At 53.8% G+C, this 19,561-nt stretch overlaps 1 protein-coding gene across 4 annotated transcripts in view; it reads right to left on the bottom strand.

The window, feature by feature from the left end:
* TNXB (tenascin XB) overlaps window positions 1–19,561 on the bottom strand; it is a 95,741-nt gene that overhangs the window by 33,185 nt on the left and 42,995 nt on the right. For 2 of the 4 annotated variants that reach the window (XM_078000332.1, XM_078000333.1), the window contains 11 exons: window positions 17,514–17,810; window positions 14,542–14,868; window positions 13,802–14,125; window positions 10,330–10,662; window positions 8,549–8,866; window positions 7,808–8,131; window positions 5,336–5,659; window positions 4,619–4,942; window positions 1,947–2,270; window positions 1,219–1,536; window positions 321–608 (listed from right to left, as the gene is read on the bottom strand). In XM_078000332.1, coding sequence (XP_077856458.1) covers window positions 321–608; window positions 1,219–1,536; window positions 1,947–2,270; window positions 4,619–4,942; window positions 5,336–5,659; window positions 7,808–8,131; window positions 8,549–8,866; window positions 10,330–10,662; window positions 13,802–14,125; window positions 14,542–14,868; window positions 17,514–17,810 — 3,501 coding nt within the window. Of the gene's footprint in view, window positions 1–320; window positions 609–1,218; window positions 1,543–1,946; window positions 2,271–4,618; window positions 4,943–5,335; window positions 5,660–7,807; window positions 8,132–8,548; window positions 8,873–10,329; window positions 10,663–13,801; window positions 14,126–14,541; window positions 14,869–17,513; window positions 17,811–19,561 lie in introns of all 4 variants that reach the window. The other 2 variants (XM_078000334.1, XM_078000331.1) reach the window with 2 other exon arrangements.

Raw genomic sequence — 19,561 nt, 5'->3', positions numbered from 1 at the left:
GGATGGAGGCAAAGGGGCCACGGAGCTTCCTGGGCTGTTATGGATCTGTGAGCCGGTCCCAGGAACGGGAGGGTGACTGGGCCAGGAGTAGGGATAAAAGAGGAGCCAGACAAGAAAGCAAGTGTCCCCTGGGGTGCAGGGAAAGTAGGGAGAAGGATGAGGGTCGGAGGGAGAGGAGAGCTCAGGGCCTGGGTTTTCCTGGACCCAATAAATAATTGGGTGCTGAGGACTGGAGTGTGGGGCACAGAAACGTGAAATTCCAACTGGTGCCACAAGGGGGCGAACGCTCTGGCCACGGGAGGCCTCCAGCCCTCACTCACCGGTCCTGGCCTCCACAGGGACTGGGCCGTGGCGTTTCCCATTCTGGAGTCCAAAGAGCAGGAACTTGTACTTGCGGGCCGGGTCCAGCCCTGAGACGGTGACTGCTCGGAGGTCTCCGCTCACAGGCACTGCCTGGGGCTGCCCCTGCGTGTCCCTGTACTGCACCAGGAAGGAGTCAAAGGGCCCCTGGGCTACGGTCCACGAGAGGCCCACTGAGTCCGAGGTCACGGCTGCCACCGTCAACTCCCCCAGGCGGGGCTCCACGGGCGGCGGTGTGGGCAGGGGCACTGAAAAGAGCAGAGCAGGCCCATGGGTGAGAAGGCAGGACCCTGCCCGAGGGAGGCAGTGCTCTCCCGGGACTGGAGTGAGCACAGCGGCCTTCTCTAAAGCGCGCTTGCTTTAGAATCTGTGCCCTGCATTGCTGTAAGCAGCTCACAAACAGCGGTGCACTTAACCCTTTGCAAAACATATGAAGTAGATGCCATTATTATCATCACCCCAACTCTGCAGGGATCTGAAGGTTAGGAAACGCCTGCAAAGTCACACAATCACTACATTCGAAGGCACATGCAGATCTGGGCAACTGAATCTGAAGCACTTTCTGAGCCACTAAAATACTCCTTAAGGGAGCCTGAAGACTAACAAATGAGCACGAGCAACCTGGAGGTTCCAGATCACGATGGGAGGAAGGAAGCTACAACAAAGAGGGCATGGACTACCTGCCCATCTGACTCCACACAGTCTCCATGAATCCAAGGATGAGGCAGGATCATTAGCAACATGGGAGAAAAGACAGAAACCTAGAGGCCCAGTCATAAGAGGTGCCAAGATCCAAAGGAGAAACACAAGGGGGCTACAGAGGTAAACCTGGGGACGAGGGCCTGTCCCCCAACTCACCCGTGACGCCCACAGCGGACACCGGGCCCACGCGCCTCCCCTCATAGAGGCCGTACAGGTGCATCTTGTACTTGCGCCCAGGCTCCAGGCCCCTCACAGTGACCTCGCTTTCCTCGCCCCCGACACGCACCGCCTGGGGTTGCCCGTCCCTGTCCTTGTACTGCACGGTGAAGGAGTCGAAGCGGCCCTGGGGGACGGTCCAGGAGAGGCTCAGCGAGTCAGGGGAGGATCCTGTCACTGTCAGCTCCCCCAGGAGCGGCTCCTCGGGGGGCTCCGGGGCCTCCGTGCTGGGTTCTGTGGGGCTGGGGGTCTCTTCCTCTGCAACTGAAAAGGGGAGAGAGAGAGTGAGGGGGATGTCCTTGGGTCCTGGGGAAAATGAGGGAGACGCCAAGGCTATGACTGGGGAACCTGAGGTCAGTTCAGAGAGGCCCATTCTTGGGGCTGGGGGTTCCTGCTCAGCTGACAGCTAACACCATGACAAGTTCCAGGGTCAGCTGTGGGGGACCTGGGACAGCCACCAGCACAGCAAAGCTCCCGACGGCGCCTCTCCGCTCAGGAGGAGCCAGGGGTCAACCTCACAGGAAGGCCCAAGGGGAGCCCCAGCCCCAGCCACAAGCAGGTCTGTGGTGCTGACCAGACCCCTGTCACATTCCCCACCAGTCATCACCAAAGAGCAAGAGGGTGGCCCTCCCACAGCACCCACCCTGTGGCTCCCACCGTCCACTCACCCGTCACCCCGATGACAGACATGGGACCCACGCGCTGGCCACCGTGGAAGCCGTACAGGTTCATCTTGTACTTGTGGTCTGGCTCCAGGCCTGAGATGGTGACCCCGTCCTCGTGCCCCGGCACCCTCACCGCCTTGGGTTGCCCGTCCCCATTCCTGTACTGGACCAGGAAGTGGTCAAACTGGCCCTCGGGGACCGTCCAGGACAGGCTGAGGGAATCGGGGGTGGCGTCAGTCACGGTCAGCTCCCCCAGGCGAGGCTTGATGGGGGGCTCAGGGGTCGTGGTGGGTGCTGCTTGGGTGGTCTCGGCTTCATCCTCTGGAGCTGGACAGACAGGTATGGGGACAGTGAGGTCCCTGGGTCCTCAGTTCAGCATAGAAAGGATGTGTCACAAAACACAAAGTGCCCGAGAGCAGGACAATGCTGCCCACAGTGCCTCTAGCAAAGCTCTTCTTGCTCTCCTCTCCTGTGGCCTTTCCTATCCCTCACCCTGAACCCCTGCCCTCAGCCCCCACCTCACCCCCACCTCCCAACACCCAGGCCACCTCTCCCTGTCCCTCCAGCACCGCCTCTCTTCTGAGCACAGCCCCACTCGGCCTCTGCACCCTCGGCCTCCCTGCACTGGGGTCTCCTCGCCATCTTTTGTTCACTGGGCTTCTGTCTTTGCTCCCCAACAAACTCAGTACACCCCTCCTGAGGCCAGAGCTTGGGGCGTGTTCCTTGACCTGGCCCCTCACCAGCTGCCAGCAGCCTCAGAGCATCTTTACCCTGAATTCCCCTGGATACCTTCCTCCCCCACCTCCAGTCCCCGGTCCTGGTTTGGGCCACTGTCACCTCTCACCAAGGCCACCAACTGCCTACTGGCCTCCCTGCCTCCAGGCTCCCTGTCACCTCATCCCCATCTTCAGCCCCCATGGATGAGCTTCACACAGGCACAGCTGCTGGGGCCATCTCAGCACAGACCTGAGCAACCTCATCCCTGAGAGACCCCAAGCCTGGTGAGCTGCCCTCTCCTCTGCTCCCACACTTCAGGATGATCTACTCACCGCAAAGGACACCCCACTCAATCCTCAGTGCTTCTCACACACCATGCTCTTTCTAGCCTCCCGGCCTTTGCACCAGCTGTGATGATCTGGCACACTTCACCTCCTCTCTAAAGCTGTCACCAGGCTAAGGCCTGCCTGGCCTCAGGTCCTGGCTGTCCCCTGAGTATCCACAGGCAGGGTGGCTTAGATATTCCTGCCTGACCCTGGGTTTCCTGTCACATGCTCACACACGTTTGCTTTCTTACTGGTCCACAGCCTGTCCCCCACGACGTCAGTCCCATTAGGACAGGAACTTATCCCATTAGGATATGAACCCTAATTCTGAGCCTAACCTCTGTGAGGATTCATGAATGCAAGAAAAATTTGCTTCAACAAATTCTAGGAGAGTTTCCAAATCTGTTATTGGGAGGAGCTTTACTACAAAGGTGTTCTGTGATTTGCACATAAATATTCATGGCAGCATTATTCATGATAGCTAAGAGGTGGAGGCAACCCAGATGTCCATCAATGGATAAAAGGATGAGTATGTATAAAATGAAACATTATTCAACCTGAAAAGGAAGGAAGTTCTGGCCAGGTGCAGTGGCGCTTGCCTGTAATCCCAGCACTTTGGGAGGTCGAGGTGGGAGAATCGCTTGAGGCCAGGAGTTTGAGACTAGCCTGGGCAACGTAACAGGACCCCATCACCACAAAAAATAAAAATGAAAATAAAATATAAAAGAAATTCTGATGGATGCTACGACATAGATGAACCTTAAAGACATTGTATTTAACAAAATGAACCATTCGAAAAAGACAAATATTTTATGATTGCACTTATATGAGGTATCTGAAGTCAAATTGATAGAGACAGGGAATAGAATGGTGTTGCCAGGGGCTGGGGCAAGGGGAGAATGGGGTTCGTGTCTAGTGGGCAGGAAGTTCTAGTGTGGGAAGAGGAGCTCTGGAAGTGGAGGGTGGTGGTCCATAGCAATGTGAGTGGACTTCATGCTGGACTGTATACTGGAAAGTGATTAGAATGGCGAATTATATCATGAGTACTTTACTACAATAAAAAAACAACAAAAAAAGTGTGTTCCTTGGACCAGTGGCATCAAGATCAAGGAAAATCTTATTAAAAATGGATGGCCGGCCGGGCACAGTGGCTCACGCCTGTAATCCCAGCACTTTGGGAGGCCGAGGTGGACAGATCACGAGGTCAGGAGATCGAGACCATCCTGGCCAACCTGCTGAAACCCATCTCTACTAAAAATACAAAAAATTAGCTGGGCGTGGTGGCGCACGCCGGTAGTCCCAGTTACTCAGGAGGCTGAGGCAGGAGAATCACTTGAGCCTGGGAGGTGGAGGTTGCAGTGAACCAAGATTGAGACACTGTACTCCAGCCTGGGTGACAAAGTGAGACTCCAAAAAAAAAAAAAAAAAAGGGAAAGAAAAGAAGAGAAAAGGAGAGTCTCTGACCCTACGCCAAACCTGCTGAATCCAAATCTGCCTTTTAACAAAAATCAGCAGGCATTTGGATACTCAAAGGAAGGAATACTCTTGAGAGTATGTTTTCACGAAGACTGGAGAAACAGCAGTGTCTTCCAGGGCCATCTTCCCCAGCCTGCCTCACTCACACTCACTCACCTGTCACGCCCACGGCAGACACCGGGCCCACGCGCCGCCCCTCGTGGAGGCCGTACAGGTGCATCTTGTACTTGCGTCCGGGCTCCAGACCCCCCACGGTGACCTCGCTCTCCTCGCCCCCAACGCGCACCACCTGGGGCCGCCCGTCCCTGTCCTTGTACTGCACGGTGAAGGAGTCGAAGCGGCCCTGGGGGACGGTCCAGGAGAGGCTCAGCGAGTCAGGGGAGGATCCTGTCACCGTCAGCTCCCCCAGGAGCGGCTCCTCAGGGGGCTCTGGGGCCTCCGTGCTGGGTTCTGTGGGGGCGGGAGTTTCTTCCTCTGCAGCTGAGAAGAGGGGACAGAGAAAGTGAGCCAGCTTCCCTGGGGGATGTCCTTGAGGCTTGCGGGGAAGGAGAGCGAAGTCGTGGCCATGAGTGGGGGTCCGGAGGTCAGCTTGGAGAGGCCCATCTTTGGAGCTGGGCGGTCTTGCTCAGCTTGCAGTCAACACACATGACAAGCTCTGAGGTCAGTGCTGGGGAACTTGGGACAGCCACCAACAGAGCTCACAGGGCCCTTCTCCACCCAGGAAGACCTGTCAGTCCTCAGGGAAGTGGGGAAAAGCACAAAGGTACCAAGGCTCAGCCAAGAGCAGAGGGGCTTCCTGGGCTAGTTCACCCATCACCAGAGAAAGGGGGACCCTCCCACAGGCCCCACCGTGGGTTCCCACCGTCCACTCACCCGTCACCCCAATGACAGACATGGGACCCACGCGCTGGCCACCGTGAAAGCCGTACAGGTTCATCTTGTACTTGTGGTCTGGCTCCAGGCCTGAGATGGTGACCCCGTCCTCGTGCCCCGGCACCCTCACCGCCTTGGGTTGCCCGTCCCCATTCCTGTACTGGACCAGGAAGTGGTCAAACTGGCCCTCGGGGACCGTCCAGGACAGGCTGAGGGAATCAGGGGTGGCGTCAGTCACGGTCAGCTCCCCCAGGCGAGGCTTGATGGGGGGCTCAGGGGTCGTGGTGGGTGCTGCTTGGGTGGCCTCGGCTTCATCCTCTGGAGCTGGACAGACAGGTATGGGGACAGTGAGGTCCCTGGGTCCTCAGTTCAGCATAGAAAGGATGTGTCACAAAACACAAAGTGCCCGAGAGCAGGACGATGCTGCCCACAGTGCCTCTAGCAAAGCTCTTCTTGCTCTCCTCTCCTGTGGCCTTTCCTATCCCTCACCCTGAACCCCTGCCCTCAGCCCCCACCTCACCCCCACCTCCCAACACCCAGGCCACCTCTCCCTGTCCCTCCAGCACCGCCTCTCTTCTGAGCACAGCCCCACTCGGCCTCTGCACCCTCGGCCTCCCTGCACTGGGGTCTCCTTGCCATCTTTTGTTCACTGGGCTTCTGTCTTTGCTCCTCAACAAGCTCAGCACACCCCTCCCAAGGCCAGAGCTTGGGGCGTGTTCCTGGACCTGGCCCCTCACCAGCTTCCAGCAGCCTCAGAGCATCTTTACCCTGAATTCCCCTGGATACCTTCCTCCCCCACCTCCAGTCCCCGGTCCTGGTTTGGGCCACTGTCACCTCTCACCAAGGCCACCAACTGCCTACTGGCCTCCCTGCCTCCAGGCTCCCTGTCACCTCATCCCCATCTTCAGACCCCATGGATGAGCTTCACACAGGCACAGCTGCTGGGGCCATCTCAGCACAGACCTGAGCAACCACCTCCTCATCCCTGAGAGACCCCAGGCGTGGTGAGCGGTCCCCTCCTCTGCTCCCACACTTCAGGACGATCCACCCACTGCAAAGGACACCCCACTCAATCCTCAGTGCCTCTCACGTGCCGTGCTTTCTAGCCTCCCGGCCTTTGCACCAGCTGTGATGATCCGACACAGTTCACCTCCTCTCTAAAGCTGTCACCAAGCTAAGGCCTGCCTGGCCTCAGGTCCTAGCTGTCCCCCGGGTACTTGTGGTCAGGGTGACCTCATTGTCCCTTCCCAATCCTGGCTTGGCCCCTGGGCTCCACATGCTCATCCTTCTTTGCTTACTTTCTGGTTTTCCGCTTGTGCCCACAACTGTGAGGCCCATGAAAACATGAACTTGTGTGTGTCACTTTCCAGCTTCTGCCTATGAAAGAAAAAAGCAGCCCTGACACCCGTGAGCTGCCCTTTCCCTCAGCCAGGCCGCGATTGCTTGGGACTGGCCTGGCACAGTCTGATCTTGGCGTGGTCCAGTTGAACACAGACAATTTCATGGAACATCAACATCAGACTAGGCCATTAGTCAGTAGGATGGATCAAGGCAAGAACAAGGCCAGTCTGTGATCATGTCTCAATATAGACAAACTCTAACACTTTCCAAAGCACAAAAATAACCAAACATCACCCATCCAGCTAATCTGAGTGACAGTTGCTTCTTTACCAATGGCAGCTTTGGCCTTGCTCTAGGTTGACCCCCGCAAAGATAAGACTTAGTGAGACGCCTGGTAACAGGGCTATCCCTTCTTCCTGACAGCGTCTAATACAGAGCAAAACCTTGCTTCCTTAAACGCTTTCCCAAAATACCACCACAAGCCCAGTTCCTTAACAATCTCTTTCTAAAGCCTCTTCCTGAGTCACCCCACAGTCGTCCTGCACTGCACGGAGCATAACTCCATCCGTTCAATTTTTGGTGAGTTTCTGGAGGTCGTTGGCCAGAGGACATTGATACCCTAAAATTACAGTGCCTGGATCAGGGCATGGAATTCTTTGTTGAATGAACAAATTGGCCCATTGGAGGGAAAGGTCTGTTCCTATTCCTCTTCCAATGGTGGGCTTTCAGAGTGCACAGTCAACACGCTGCCCCTCACTGCCTTCTGTCTTCCTTCACGGCCCCCAGTCAACTCCACAGAGAAAGCACCCTACCAGGAATCAGGGACGCAGAAAAATTCTCTTCAACAGATTTCAAAAGAGGGTCCAATTCCTTGGTCGTGAGGAACTTTGCTACTCAAGGGGCGTGATCACGGGCCAGCAGCATCTGCATCATTTCTTGTTGGAAATGCAGAATCTCTGGCCCTAGCCTAAACCTGTTGAATCCCAATCTGCCTCTTAGCAAGATCCCCAAGCATAGAAACGTGCAAAAGAAGCCCGACTGGTGAGAATATTTTTGTTTTCATGAAGTTGCAGAGAAAGCAACATCTTCTAAGGCCATATTCCCCACCCTGCCTCACTCACAAACACTCACCTGTCACACCCACAGCAGACACCGGGCCCACGCGCCGCCCCTCGTGGAGGCCGTACAGGTGCATCTTGTACTTGCGCCCGGGCTCCAGGCCCCCCACGGTGACCTCGCTCTCCTCGCCCCCGACACGCACCACCTGGGGCCGCCCATCCCTGTCCTTGTACTGCACGGTGAAGGAGTCGAAGTGGCCCTGGGGGACGGTCCAGGAGAGGCTCAGCGAGTCAGGGGAGGATCCTGTCACTGTCAGCTCCCCCAGGAGCGGCTCCTCGGGGGGCTCTGGGGCCTCTGTGCTGGGTTCTGTGGGGCTGGGGGTCTCTTCCTCTGCAGCTGAGAAAAGGAGATATAGAGAGGATGCCAGGTCCTTGGGTGATATGCTCAGGTCTTCAGGGGAAGGAGGGAGAAACCACGGCCACAACTGGGTACGTGAGGTCATTTCAGAACAGGCCATTCTTGGGGCTGGGGGGTCCTGCTCAGCTGACAGCTAACACACATGACAAGTTCCAGGGTCAGCTGTGGGGGACCTGGGACAGCCACCAGCACAGCAAAACTCCCGATGGCTCCTCCCTGCTCAGGAGGAGCCAGGGGTCAACCTCACAGGAAGGTCCAAGGGGAGCCCCAGCCCCAGCCACAAGCAGGTCTGTGGTGCTGACCAGACCCCTATCACATTCCCCACCAGTCATCACCAAAGAGCAAGAGGGTGGCCCTCCCACAGCACCCACCCTGTGGCTCCCACCGTTCACTCACCCGTCACCCCGATGACAGACATGGGACCCACGCGCTGGCCACCGTGGAAGCCGTACAGGTTCATCTTGTACTTGTGGTCTGGCTCCAGGCCTGAGATGGTGACCCCGTCCTCGTGCCCCGGCACCCTCACCGCCTTGGGCTGCCCGTCCCCATTCCTGTACTGGACCAGGAAGTGGTCAAACTGGCCCTCGGGGACCGTCCAGGACAGGCTGAGGGAATCGGGGGTGGCGTCAGTCACGGTCAGCTCCCCCAGGCGAGGCTTGATGGGGGGCTCAGGGGTCGTGGTGGGCACTGCTTGGGTGGCCTCGGCTTCATCCTCTGGAGCTGGACAGACAGGTATGGGGACAGTGAGGTCCCTGGGTCCTCAGTTCAGCATAGAAAGGATGTGTCACAAAACACAAAGTGCCCGAGAGCAGGACGATGCTGCCCACAGTGCCTCTAGCAAAGCTCTTCTTGCTCTCCTCTCCTGTGGCCTTTCCTATCCCTCACCCTGAACCCCTGCCCTCAGCCCCCACCTCACCCCCACCTCCCAACACCCAGGCCACCTCTCCCTGTCCCTCCAGCACCGCCTCTCTTCTGAGCACAGCCCCACTCGGCCTCTGCACCCTCGGCCTCCCTGCACTGGGGTCTCCTCGCCATCTTTTGTTCACTGGGCTTCTGTCTTTGCTCCTCAACAAGCTCAGCACACCCCTCCCGAGGCCAGAGCTCGGGGCGTGTTCCTGGACCTGGCCCCTCACCAGCTGCCAGCAGCCTCAGAGCATCTTTACCCTGAATTCCCCTGGATACCTTCTTCCCCCACCTCCAGTCCCCGGTCCTGGTTTGGACCACTGTCACCTCTCACCAAGGCCACCAACTGCCTACTGGCCTCCCTGCCTCCAGGCTCCCTGTCACCTCATCCCCATCTTCAGCCCCCATGGATGAGCTTCACACAGGCACAGCTGCTGGGGCCATCTCAGCACAGACCTGAGCAACCTCATCCCTGAGAGACCCCAGGCGTGGTGAGCTGCCCTCTCCTCTGCTCCCACACTTCAGGATGATCTACTCACCGCAAAGGACACCCCACTCAATCCTCAGTGCTTCTCACACACCATGCTCTTTCTAGCCTCCCGGCCTTTGCACCAGCTGTGATGATCTGGCACACTTCACCTCCTCTCTAAAGCTGTCACCATGCCGGGCACGGTGGCTCAAGCCTGTAATCCCAGCACTTTGGGAGGCTGAGATGGGCGGATCACAAGGTCAGGAGATCGAGACCATCCTGGCTAACACGGTGAAACCCCGTCTCTACTAAAAAATACAAAAAACTAGCCGGGCGAGGTGGCGGGCGCCTGTGGTCCCAGCTACTCCGGAGGCTGAGGCAGGAGAATGGCGTAAACCCGGGAGGCAGAGCTTGCAGTGAGCTGAGATCCGGCCACTGCACTCCAGCCTGGGCGACAGAGCCAGACTCAGTCTCAAAAAAAAAAAAAAAAAAAAAAAAAGCTGTCACCAAGCTAAGGCCTGCCTGGCCTCAGGTCATGGCTGTCCCCTGGGTACCCATGGACAGGGTGGCTTAGGCGTCCCTCTCTGGTCCTGACCTGAGCCCTGGGCCTCCCTATCACATGCTCACCGGCCTTTGCTCATTTGCTGGATCGCAGCCTCTCTCTCCATGGCATGCCTTTCCATAATGTTGATATATTCCTTTCAATGTGAGCCCCATCAAGACAGAAATATGTATAGGAAAATAGTAGAGAAGGGCACATTTTCTAGGGCTGTCTTCCGACCCTGCCCCACCCACACTCACTCACCTGTGACGCCCACGGCAGACACCGGGCCCAGGCGCTGCCCCTCGTGGAGGCCGTACAGGTGCATCTTGTACTTGCGTCCAGGCTCCAGGCCCCCCACGGTGACCTCACTCTCCTCGCCCCCAACACGCACCACCTGGGGCCGCCCGTCCCTGTCCTTGTACTGCACGGTGAAGGAGTCGAAGCGGCCCTGGGGAACGGTCCAGGAGAGGCTCAGCGAGTCAGGGGAGGATCCTGTCACTGTCAGCTCCCCCAGGAGCGGCTCCTCGGGGGGCTCTGGGGCCTCTGTGCCTGGTTCTGTGGGGCTGGAGGTCTCATCCACATCCTCTCGTGGGGCTGAAAGATAATATAGGGGGATACACGGTTTAAGGGTTTAAGGGCTTAAGGGCGACTTGCTTTGCCAGTGCTGTCAACAGAGGTCATACATCAAATGCACCCCTCCAGAGCAGGCTGAGGGCTGGGGCAGCTTTGTGTTGGTCATTTAGCAACTCTTGGAACAAGAGCCGGTGAGGTATCCCCGAGCCCCGGGCCTGTACTGCTGGCAGAGCTGCACTGTTACAAACCTCCAGAAGGCAACTGAGACATAGTGTCAGGAGCCAAAGTAATTCTCATTTCCTTTGACCCAATAATCCCAGTTCTGGGCATCTATCCTAAGAAAATTATTAAAGCAGGAAAAAGTTATAGCATGGAAGAATTCATGATGGGATTATTCATGACCGCAAATGTGTCAGGAACACAAATGACCCATAGAAGAGGATTAATTCTGTTAGAGTTTTCACCACCACACATCAAACAACCATTGAAACGATGATTAATGCTGGTTGTGTCGCCGCAAGGTGAATGATTACAATGTACTTGTGTACAAAAAAGGAAGAGCCAAGAGTTTTATGAACACTGATGGCAACTTTAAAACACGCTCTGCATGCAAAATGCAGAAAGGAAATGTGCACTACACACATTGTTATTAATGCCGCCAGCTGGGGGAGAAAGCAGGACTATGAGATTCTGTTTTTCTGTTTTTCAGGCTTTCCACATAGTGTTGCTATATTATTTTCACTAGAAAAATGTGGGCCAAAAAAGAAATTCTGGGCCAGGAGCGGTGGTTCATGCTTGTAATCCTAGCATTTTGGGAGGCCGAGGCGGGTGGATCACCTGAGGTCGGGAATTCGAGCCCAGCCTGGCCAACGTCATGAAACCCTGTCTCTACTAAACATACAAAAATTAGCCAGGCGTGGTGGCATGCACCTGTAGTCCCAGCTACTCAGGAGGCTGAGGCAGGAGAATCGCTTGAACCCGGGAGGCAGAGGTTGCAGTGAGCTGAGATCACACCACTGCACTCCAGCCTGGGCAATACAGTGAGACTTGGTCTTAAAAAAGAAAGAAAGAAAGAAAGAAAGAAAGAAAGAAAGAAAGAAAGAAAGAGAGAGAGAGAGAGAGAGAGAGAGAGAGAGAGAGAGAAAGAAAGAAAGAAAGAAAGAAAGAAAGAAAGAAAAGAAAGAAAGAAAGAAATTCTGGGCTACAACAATTAATAATCGAGTGTGGGGTGGGAGTGGGGTAGCAATACAGATGGAGCAGGAGGGGCAGGGGTGGGTCCCTCAGCCTGTCCTCGGTCAGTTCTGTGGTTCCCCACGGTGGGGGTAGGAACATAAAACTGAACGTGGACCAGAACGGCTTACCCCTAGAGTGTGAATTTTTCTAACGTTCATTTTCCAATAATTTCCCTATTCCCCGTTTCCCAAAACTCAGATGGTCCTCTGAACATGCATATGGAAATGAGGCTTCTCCCCCGGGAATCGGGGATGCTGAGTGAGGCTGCTTCCTTTGTCTGGATGGTCTTTGGGAGATGAGCTCGCTCCTCACTTGGTATCACAGAGGTGGCGACCTGCCCTGCAAGAGACCGCTTCTCAGCAGGGCTGATTCCTCCCCATCAGTAGGAATTCTCGAAAAATATTCTAAACCAGGCGTAACATCCTGGCTGAGGATGACTTAGACAAGGCAGCCTGACTGCACCTTTGGAATTCAATTCACTTCATGATCCCCACCCCTCCAATTTCTTATGGACTAAACATTTTGAACTTTCTCAGAATTAGAAATGAAATAAGTCTGGCCAGGTGTGGTGGCTCACGCCTGTAATCCCAGCACTTTGGGAGACCAAGGCGGGCAGATCACCTGAGGTTGGGAGTTTGAGACCAGCCTGAACAACATGGAGAAACGCCGTCTCTACTGAAAATCCAAAATTAGACGGACGTGGGGGCACGTGCCTGTAATCCCAGCTACTCGGGAGGCTGAGACAGGAGAATCGCTTGAACCCAGGAGGCAGAGGTTGCAGTGAGCCGAGATCGAGCCATTGCACTCCAGCCTGGGTGACAAGAGCGAAACTTCATCTCAAAGAAAAAAAACGAAGGAAAGAAATGAAATAAGCCGCGAGAGTGATAGGGGAGTAGGACAGATGGAGTGTAAAGAAGAAGACATTATATACTTTCTCTTTTCCCTTCCCCTGATTATACAAGAAATGTTTGCCATTTAAGAAAAGTTGGACTATGCAGAATAGAATAATACAGGAAAAAAATGTGCTGGAACATTCTATTCTAACAAATCATGCAACCGGTGGGATGTATTTCTTTCCAGTCTTCTTGCCACACCTGTTACTTTCAAATGGTTGTGATCAGCATCTTACAAACATTTGGGCTCCTTTTTCTTCTTTTTTGAGACTGAGTTTGGCTCTATCAGCCAGGCTGGAGTGCAGTGGTGATCTCGGCTCACTACAACCTCTGCCTCCCAAGTTCAAATGATTCTCGTGCCTCCAACTCCCAAGCAACTGGGATTACAGGCATGTGCCACCATGCTTGGCTGATTTTTGTAGTTTTAGTAGAGATGGGGTTTCACCATGTTGGCTAGGCTGGTCTGGAACTCCTGACAGCAGGCGATCAGCCCGCCTCAGCCTCCCAAAGTGCTGGGATAACAGGCGTGAGCCACCGTGCCCAGCCTAGGCTCTCTTTTTTCAATGTAACATTATAAAGTAAGGGTCTTATGTTAAAACATTTCAGTGGTGGCATAATAACTCTTTTTATAGATGTTGCCTAAATTATTTAGTCATCCCAACGTGGTTTGACATTGGATTGTTTCTCTTGTGTGCATTTGTGTATGTGGTTATAAGAATGCTGTGATTAAGATGGAAAGAAAGGAAAATTCTTGTAAGTCAGGCTTGGTGTGCGCCTGACATATTTCACCTTTGGAGGTTATCAGTGTTTGACCATTAGAGGGAGGCCACGCCAAAGTGAACAAGCAAACCACTAGCATGGGCCACAGCCACGGGGCACAGAGCGAGGGCAGGACACAGCCACGGGGCACAGAGCGAGGGCAGGACACAGGAGACAAGGCCTGGACCCCCAGGGCTTGGTGAAAGGGCACAGCAGTAAATGAGGTACCTATCAGGGAAAGGTAGTTCTCCCCTGAGACCCCAAGCACTACTCACCAGTCACGCCGACGGCGGACACTGGGCCCATGCGCCGCCCCTCGTGGAGGCCGTACAGGTGCATCTTGTACTTGTGCCCGGGCTCCAGGCTCCCCACGGTGACCTCGCTCTCCTCGCCCCCAACACGCACCACCTGGGGCCGCCCGTCCCTGTCCTTGTACTGCACGGTGAAGGAGTCGAAGCGGCCCTGGGGGACGGTCCAGGAGAGGCTCAGCGAGTCAGGGGAGGATCCTGTCACCGTCAGCTCCCCCAGGAGCGGCTCCTCGGGGGGCTCCGGGGCCTCCGTGCTGGGTTCTGTGGGGCTGGGGGTCTCTTCTTCTGCAGCTGAGAAAAAGGGACACAGAGAGGATGGCAAGGTCTCTGGGGGATGTGCTCACATCGTGGGGAAAAGGAGGGAGAAGCCAGGGCTATGACTGGGGGGCATGAGGTCAGTTCAGGGAGGCCCATTCTTGGGGCTGGTGGTCCTGCTCAGCTGACAGCTAACACACATGACAAATTCCAGGGTCAGCTGTGAGGGACCTGGCACAGCCACCAGCACAGCAAAACTCCCGACGGCTCCTCCCTGCTCAGGAGCCCGGGGTCAACCTCACAAAAAGGTACAACGGGAGCCCCAGCCCCAGCGACAAGCAGGTCTGTGGTACTGACCAGACCCCTGCCACCATTCCCCACCAGTCGTCACCAAAGAGCAAGAGGGTGACCCTCCCACGGCTCCCACCCTGGGGCTCCCATTGTTCACTCACCCGTCACCCCGATGGCAGACACGGGGCCCACACGCTGGCCACCGTGGAACCCATACAGGTTCATTTTGTATTTATGGTATGGCTCCAGGCCGGAGATGGTGACCCTGTCCTCATGTCCTGGCACCCGCGTTGTCTTGGGCTGCCCGTCCCCATTCTTGTACTGGACCAGGAAGTGGTCAAACTGTCCCTCAGGAACCGTCCAGGAGAGGCTGAGGGAGTCAGGGGTGGCATCTGTCATGGTCAGCTCCCCCAGGCGAGGCTTGATGGGGGGTTCGGGGGCGGGAGGTTCTGTCGGGGCTGGGGCCATTTCTTCATCCTTTCCTGGGGCTGCATCAGAAAATAGAGAGAATGGGTGGACATGCCTGGTGGGCCTCCTTTTAGCCAAGAGACTCTGGGATTCTCTTAGACACACCAGGGGCCCACAGCCTGGATGCTGGTGCCCCCAGCTTAGGATATCATTCTTCTGCTTTGAATGCTCAGTTAACACCACACCTCTGGTGAAGTCATGATGCTCAGGTGGCATCCCCGTGACGCTCAGTGTGGATGCCTGGAACCCTCAGGAGCTGCCAAGCAAATTTGTTTTGCAGGACAGAATTGATGTTTTATAAGAATACCAACCAGGGCTGGGCGCGGTAGCTCAGGCCTGTAATCCCAGCATTTTGGGAGGCCAAGACGGGCGGATCACGAGGTCAGGAGATCGAGACCGTTCTGGCTAACACGGTGAAACCCCGTCTCTACTAAAAATACAAAAAATTAGCCAGGCGTGGTGGCGGGCACCTGTAGTCTCAGCTACTTGAGAGGCTGAGGCGGGAGAATGGTGTGAACCTGGGAGGCGGAGCTTACAGTGAGCCGAGATCGCTCCACTGCACTCCAGCCTGGAGATAGCAAGACTCCGTCTCAAAAAATAATAATTAAAAAAAAAAAAAGAAAACATAACAGCAACCAGGGCTGGGCGAGGTGGCTCAGGCCCATAATCCCAGCACTTTGGGAGGCCGAGGCGGGCGGATCACCTGAGGTCAGGAGCTAGAGACCAGCCTGGCCAACATGGCGAAATCCTGTCTCTACTAAAAATACAAAAATTAGTCAGGTGTGCTGGCACATGCCTGTAATCCCAGCTACTCGGAAGGCTGAGGCAGGAGAATTGCTTGGATCCGGGAGGCAGAGATTGCAATGAGCTGAGATCACACCACTGCACTCCAGCCTGAGAGCCTGGGTGAGAGTGAGACTCCATCTCAAAAAAAAAGAAAAAGAAAGAAAGAAAGAAAACAAAGAACACCAACCAAGCATAACAGGCAAGTTGTATCAGGAGGTTCATCCACTTGGGCTTGGATATTCCACCTAATTCTGAGCATTTTTAGAAACCAACTTAGATTTTATAGCTGAGGGTAGAGAGATGAGACCACATGAGGGCATCTTTGCAGCTGAGTTGTCTCTGGACCTGGCAGTAGCTCTGCTAACTTATGGCAGAGAGTGCACCTCCAGTTTTGCCAGCTCTTTTGGCCCGTATGAAATCAATTGCTTTGTTTTCATTGATTTCTTTAATCTTTTCTGCTCTTCATAGGGTTTTATTCTGCCTTCATAGTGGAATTACAAAATCATCACATTTCATTGGTCTGTTCTTTTTGAGAACTGAATCTTTTTTTTTTTTTTTTTTTGAGACGGAGTCTCGCTGTGTCTCCCAGGCTGGAGTGCAGTGGCGTGATCTCGGCTCACTGCAAGCTCCGCCTCCCGGGTTCACGCCATTCTCCCGCCTCAGCCTCCCAAGTAGCTGAGACTACAGGCGCCCGCCACCACGCCCGGCTAGTTTTTTGTATTTTTAGTAGAGACGGGGTTTCACCATGTTAGCCAGGATAGTCTCGATCTCCTGACCTCGTGATCCACCCGCCTCGGCCTCCCAAAGTGCTGGGATTACAGGCTTCAGCCACCGCGCCCGGCCGAGAACTGAAAAGCATCTAGGGGGTAACAGCTATAAAAGAGCTTCCAAAAGCATCAAAGAGCCGAGTTACAGGGTAATGAAGGGAAAATGCCTTGTTAAGTTGTGCACACGGCCAATATTTGTAATTAAAGTAATAGTATCCATGTTAACAGGATTCAGTGTTGTTTTAAAAGTAAATGGGTATTAATCTGGGGGCTTAGAGAACACATACAATTTTTCCCACGGAAATCAGTGATAATTATGAGAATTTGCCCTAAGGGATTTTCAGGAACTTCCTACTTTCCTCAGAAGGGAAAGACTGCAGTTATCTCTCGTTGAGTGTGAGAGCCAAACCACACTCCCACCCATCCTTCAGGACAGGTATGGTTATTCCTTCTTTACAGATGAGGAAAAGGAGGTACAGAGAGGTTGTGTGTGTGTTTTTTGTTTGTTTGTTTGTTTTGTTTTTTTTTGAGATAGAGTCTCGCTCTGTCACCCAGGCTGGAGTGCAGTGGCTCGATCTCAGCTCACTGCAACCTCTGCCTCCTGGGTTCAAGCCATTCTCCTGCCTTAGCCTCCCAAGTAGATGGGACTACAGGCATGTGTCACCACACCCAGCTAATTTTTGTATTTTCAGTAGAGATGGGGGTTTCACGATGTTGGCCAGGCTGGTCTCAAACTCCCGACCTCAGGTGATCTGCCCCCTTCAGCCTCCCAAAGTGCTGGGATTACAGGCGTGAGTCACCGTGCCCAGACAGGTTATGTGATTCTCTTGAGGTCACACAGCTCAAATGGGCTGAGGCTATGGTCAACCCCAGGTGTACCTCAGTCTGTGTTATTTTCCTGGTCCCCCACCTCTTTGAGAACCCAAAAAGCCCATGTGTAAAGGGTAGAAGACCTGGGGCAATACCAAAGGCTTGGAGTGAAGGCACTAGCAGAACCATTCCCAGGAGCTTGGGAGGCTCAGGGAAAGTAAAATAAAGCCACCAGATACTGACAATAAAGGGGAAACTGAGTCTAGTTCAGGGCAGGGCCCAGTGCCCTACTGCACACTCACCAGTTAAACCAACAGCAGACACAGGGCCCACGCGCTGGCCACCATGGAAGCCGTACAGGTTCATCTTATACTTGTGGTCTGGCTCCAGGCCCGAGATGGTGACCCCGTCCTCGTGTCCCGGCACCCGCACCGCCTTGGGCTGCCCGTCCCCATTCTTGTACTGGACCAAGAAATGGTCAAACTGGCCCTCGGGGACTGTCCAGGACAGGCTGAGGGAGTCGGGGGTGGCGTCTCTCACCGTCATCTCCCCTAGGCGCGGCTTCACAAGAGGAGCATCAGGGGACTCCTCTTTGGGGGCTGGGAAGAGATAGAAACAGAACCTTTTCTGTTGCTGGAAGGAGCTGTTGAGGCCCCAGCTGCTCGAACTCAGGTCAGAAGGTGGGCCCAGTCTGGGCCTAACTGAAGATCGATTTCTGATTATAATCGTTACAGTCTTTTGTGGCTTCCTTATGGTCCCTCAAACATGCCAGGCGGCCTCCTACCTCAGCACTTTTGCAGTGACTGTTCCCTCCACCTAAATGTTCTTTCCCCAGATATCTTCATGGCTCATCCCCACCCTTCCTTTAAGTCTTTGTTCAAAAGCCACCTTCTTCTGGGCCTTCCTTGACTGCTCTACTTAACATTTCAGTTTTCTCAACTGCAATGTATCCTCCTTCTATAGACCTAATTTCAGCAACGACTGGAAAACAATAGTTATGAGACACTCGGGAGACTGTAGCACTACCTGGATACATGATATCAAGGCATGATTGTTCATTTATCAAGGTATGCCAATTGTATTGTGGAATTTTATTATTTATTTATTTATTGACAAAGAGTCTCGCTCTGTCACCCAGGCCGGAGTGCAGTGGCACGATCTTGGCTCACTGCAACCTCCACCTCCTGGGTTCAAGCAATTTCTTGTGCCTCAACCCCCCCAAGTAGCTGGGACTATAGGCATATGCCACCACGCTCTCCTTTTTTTTTTTTTCTTTTTTAGTAGAGATGGGGTTTCACCATGTTGGTCAGGCTGGTCTCAAACTCTTTACCTCAAGTGATCCACCTGCCTTGGCCGCCCAAAGTGCTGGGATCAGGTGTGAACCACCTCACCTGGCTGTATTGTGGGTTTTTTAAAAATAATTTTTCAAAAAAGAGATATACCTTTAAATATTTAGTGATGAAAGGATAGGGTGTCTGTAGTTCGTTTTAAAATATTGCAGTAGTATAACCATACAATGCAATACTGTTTGGCAATAAAAAGCAATGTAGTGACTGAGAGCAGGTGGTTCATGCCTGTTATCCCAGCACTTTGTAAGGCCCAGGCAGGAGGATTCCTTGAAGCCAGGAGTTTGGTATCAGCCTGGGTAACACTGTGAGACCTCATCTCTACAAAATTTTTAAAAATTAGCTGAGTGTGGTGGCAAGCACCTGTGGTCCCAGCTACTTGGGGGGCTGAGATGGCTTGAGCCCAGGATTTTGGGGCTGCAGTGAGCTATGATCATGCCACTGCACTGTAGCTTTGGCAATAGAGTGAGAATTTGTCTAAAAAAAAAAAATCAATCAATCAATCAATCAATAGCAATGTAGTAAATGTAGTACTTCTACATACTACATCGATGAACCTCAAAAACATTATGCTCAGTGAAAGAAGCCAGACACAAAAGGATACATATTGTGTGATTCCATTTATACGAAATGTCCTGAAAAAGCAATCTACAGAGAAAAAATTAGATTGGTTATAAACTAGGGCTGAGATAGGAATGGGTCTGGACCCAAGATTTCTTTTGGGGGTGATGGAAAAGTTCTAAAATTAGATTGTGGTGATGGCTGCACAAGTAGGTAAAGATACTAAAATCAGTAAGCCGTACACTTAAAACAAGTGTATTTTATGCCACATGAATTATATCTCAATGAAGGTGTTAATAAAGAAAACATTCAGGCCGGGTGTGGCGGCTCACGCCTGGAATCCCATCACTTTGGCTGAGGTGGGAGGATCACTTGAGCCCAGGAGTTCAAGACTGGCCTGGGCAACATGGCTAAACCCTGTCTCTACAAAAAACACAAAAAAT

This window comes from Macaca mulatta, chromosome 4 (genome assembly GCF_049350105.2).
Source record: "Macaca mulatta isolate MMU2019108-1 chromosome 4, T2T-MMU8v2.0, whole genome shotgun sequence".
In the NCBI taxonomy this organism is placed as follows: Eukaryota; Metazoa; Chordata; class Mammalia; order Primates; family Cercopithecidae; genus Macaca; species Macaca mulatta.
Note: the sequence above shows the minus strand (reverse complement) of the source record. Positions and strands in the feature narration are given on the sequence as shown.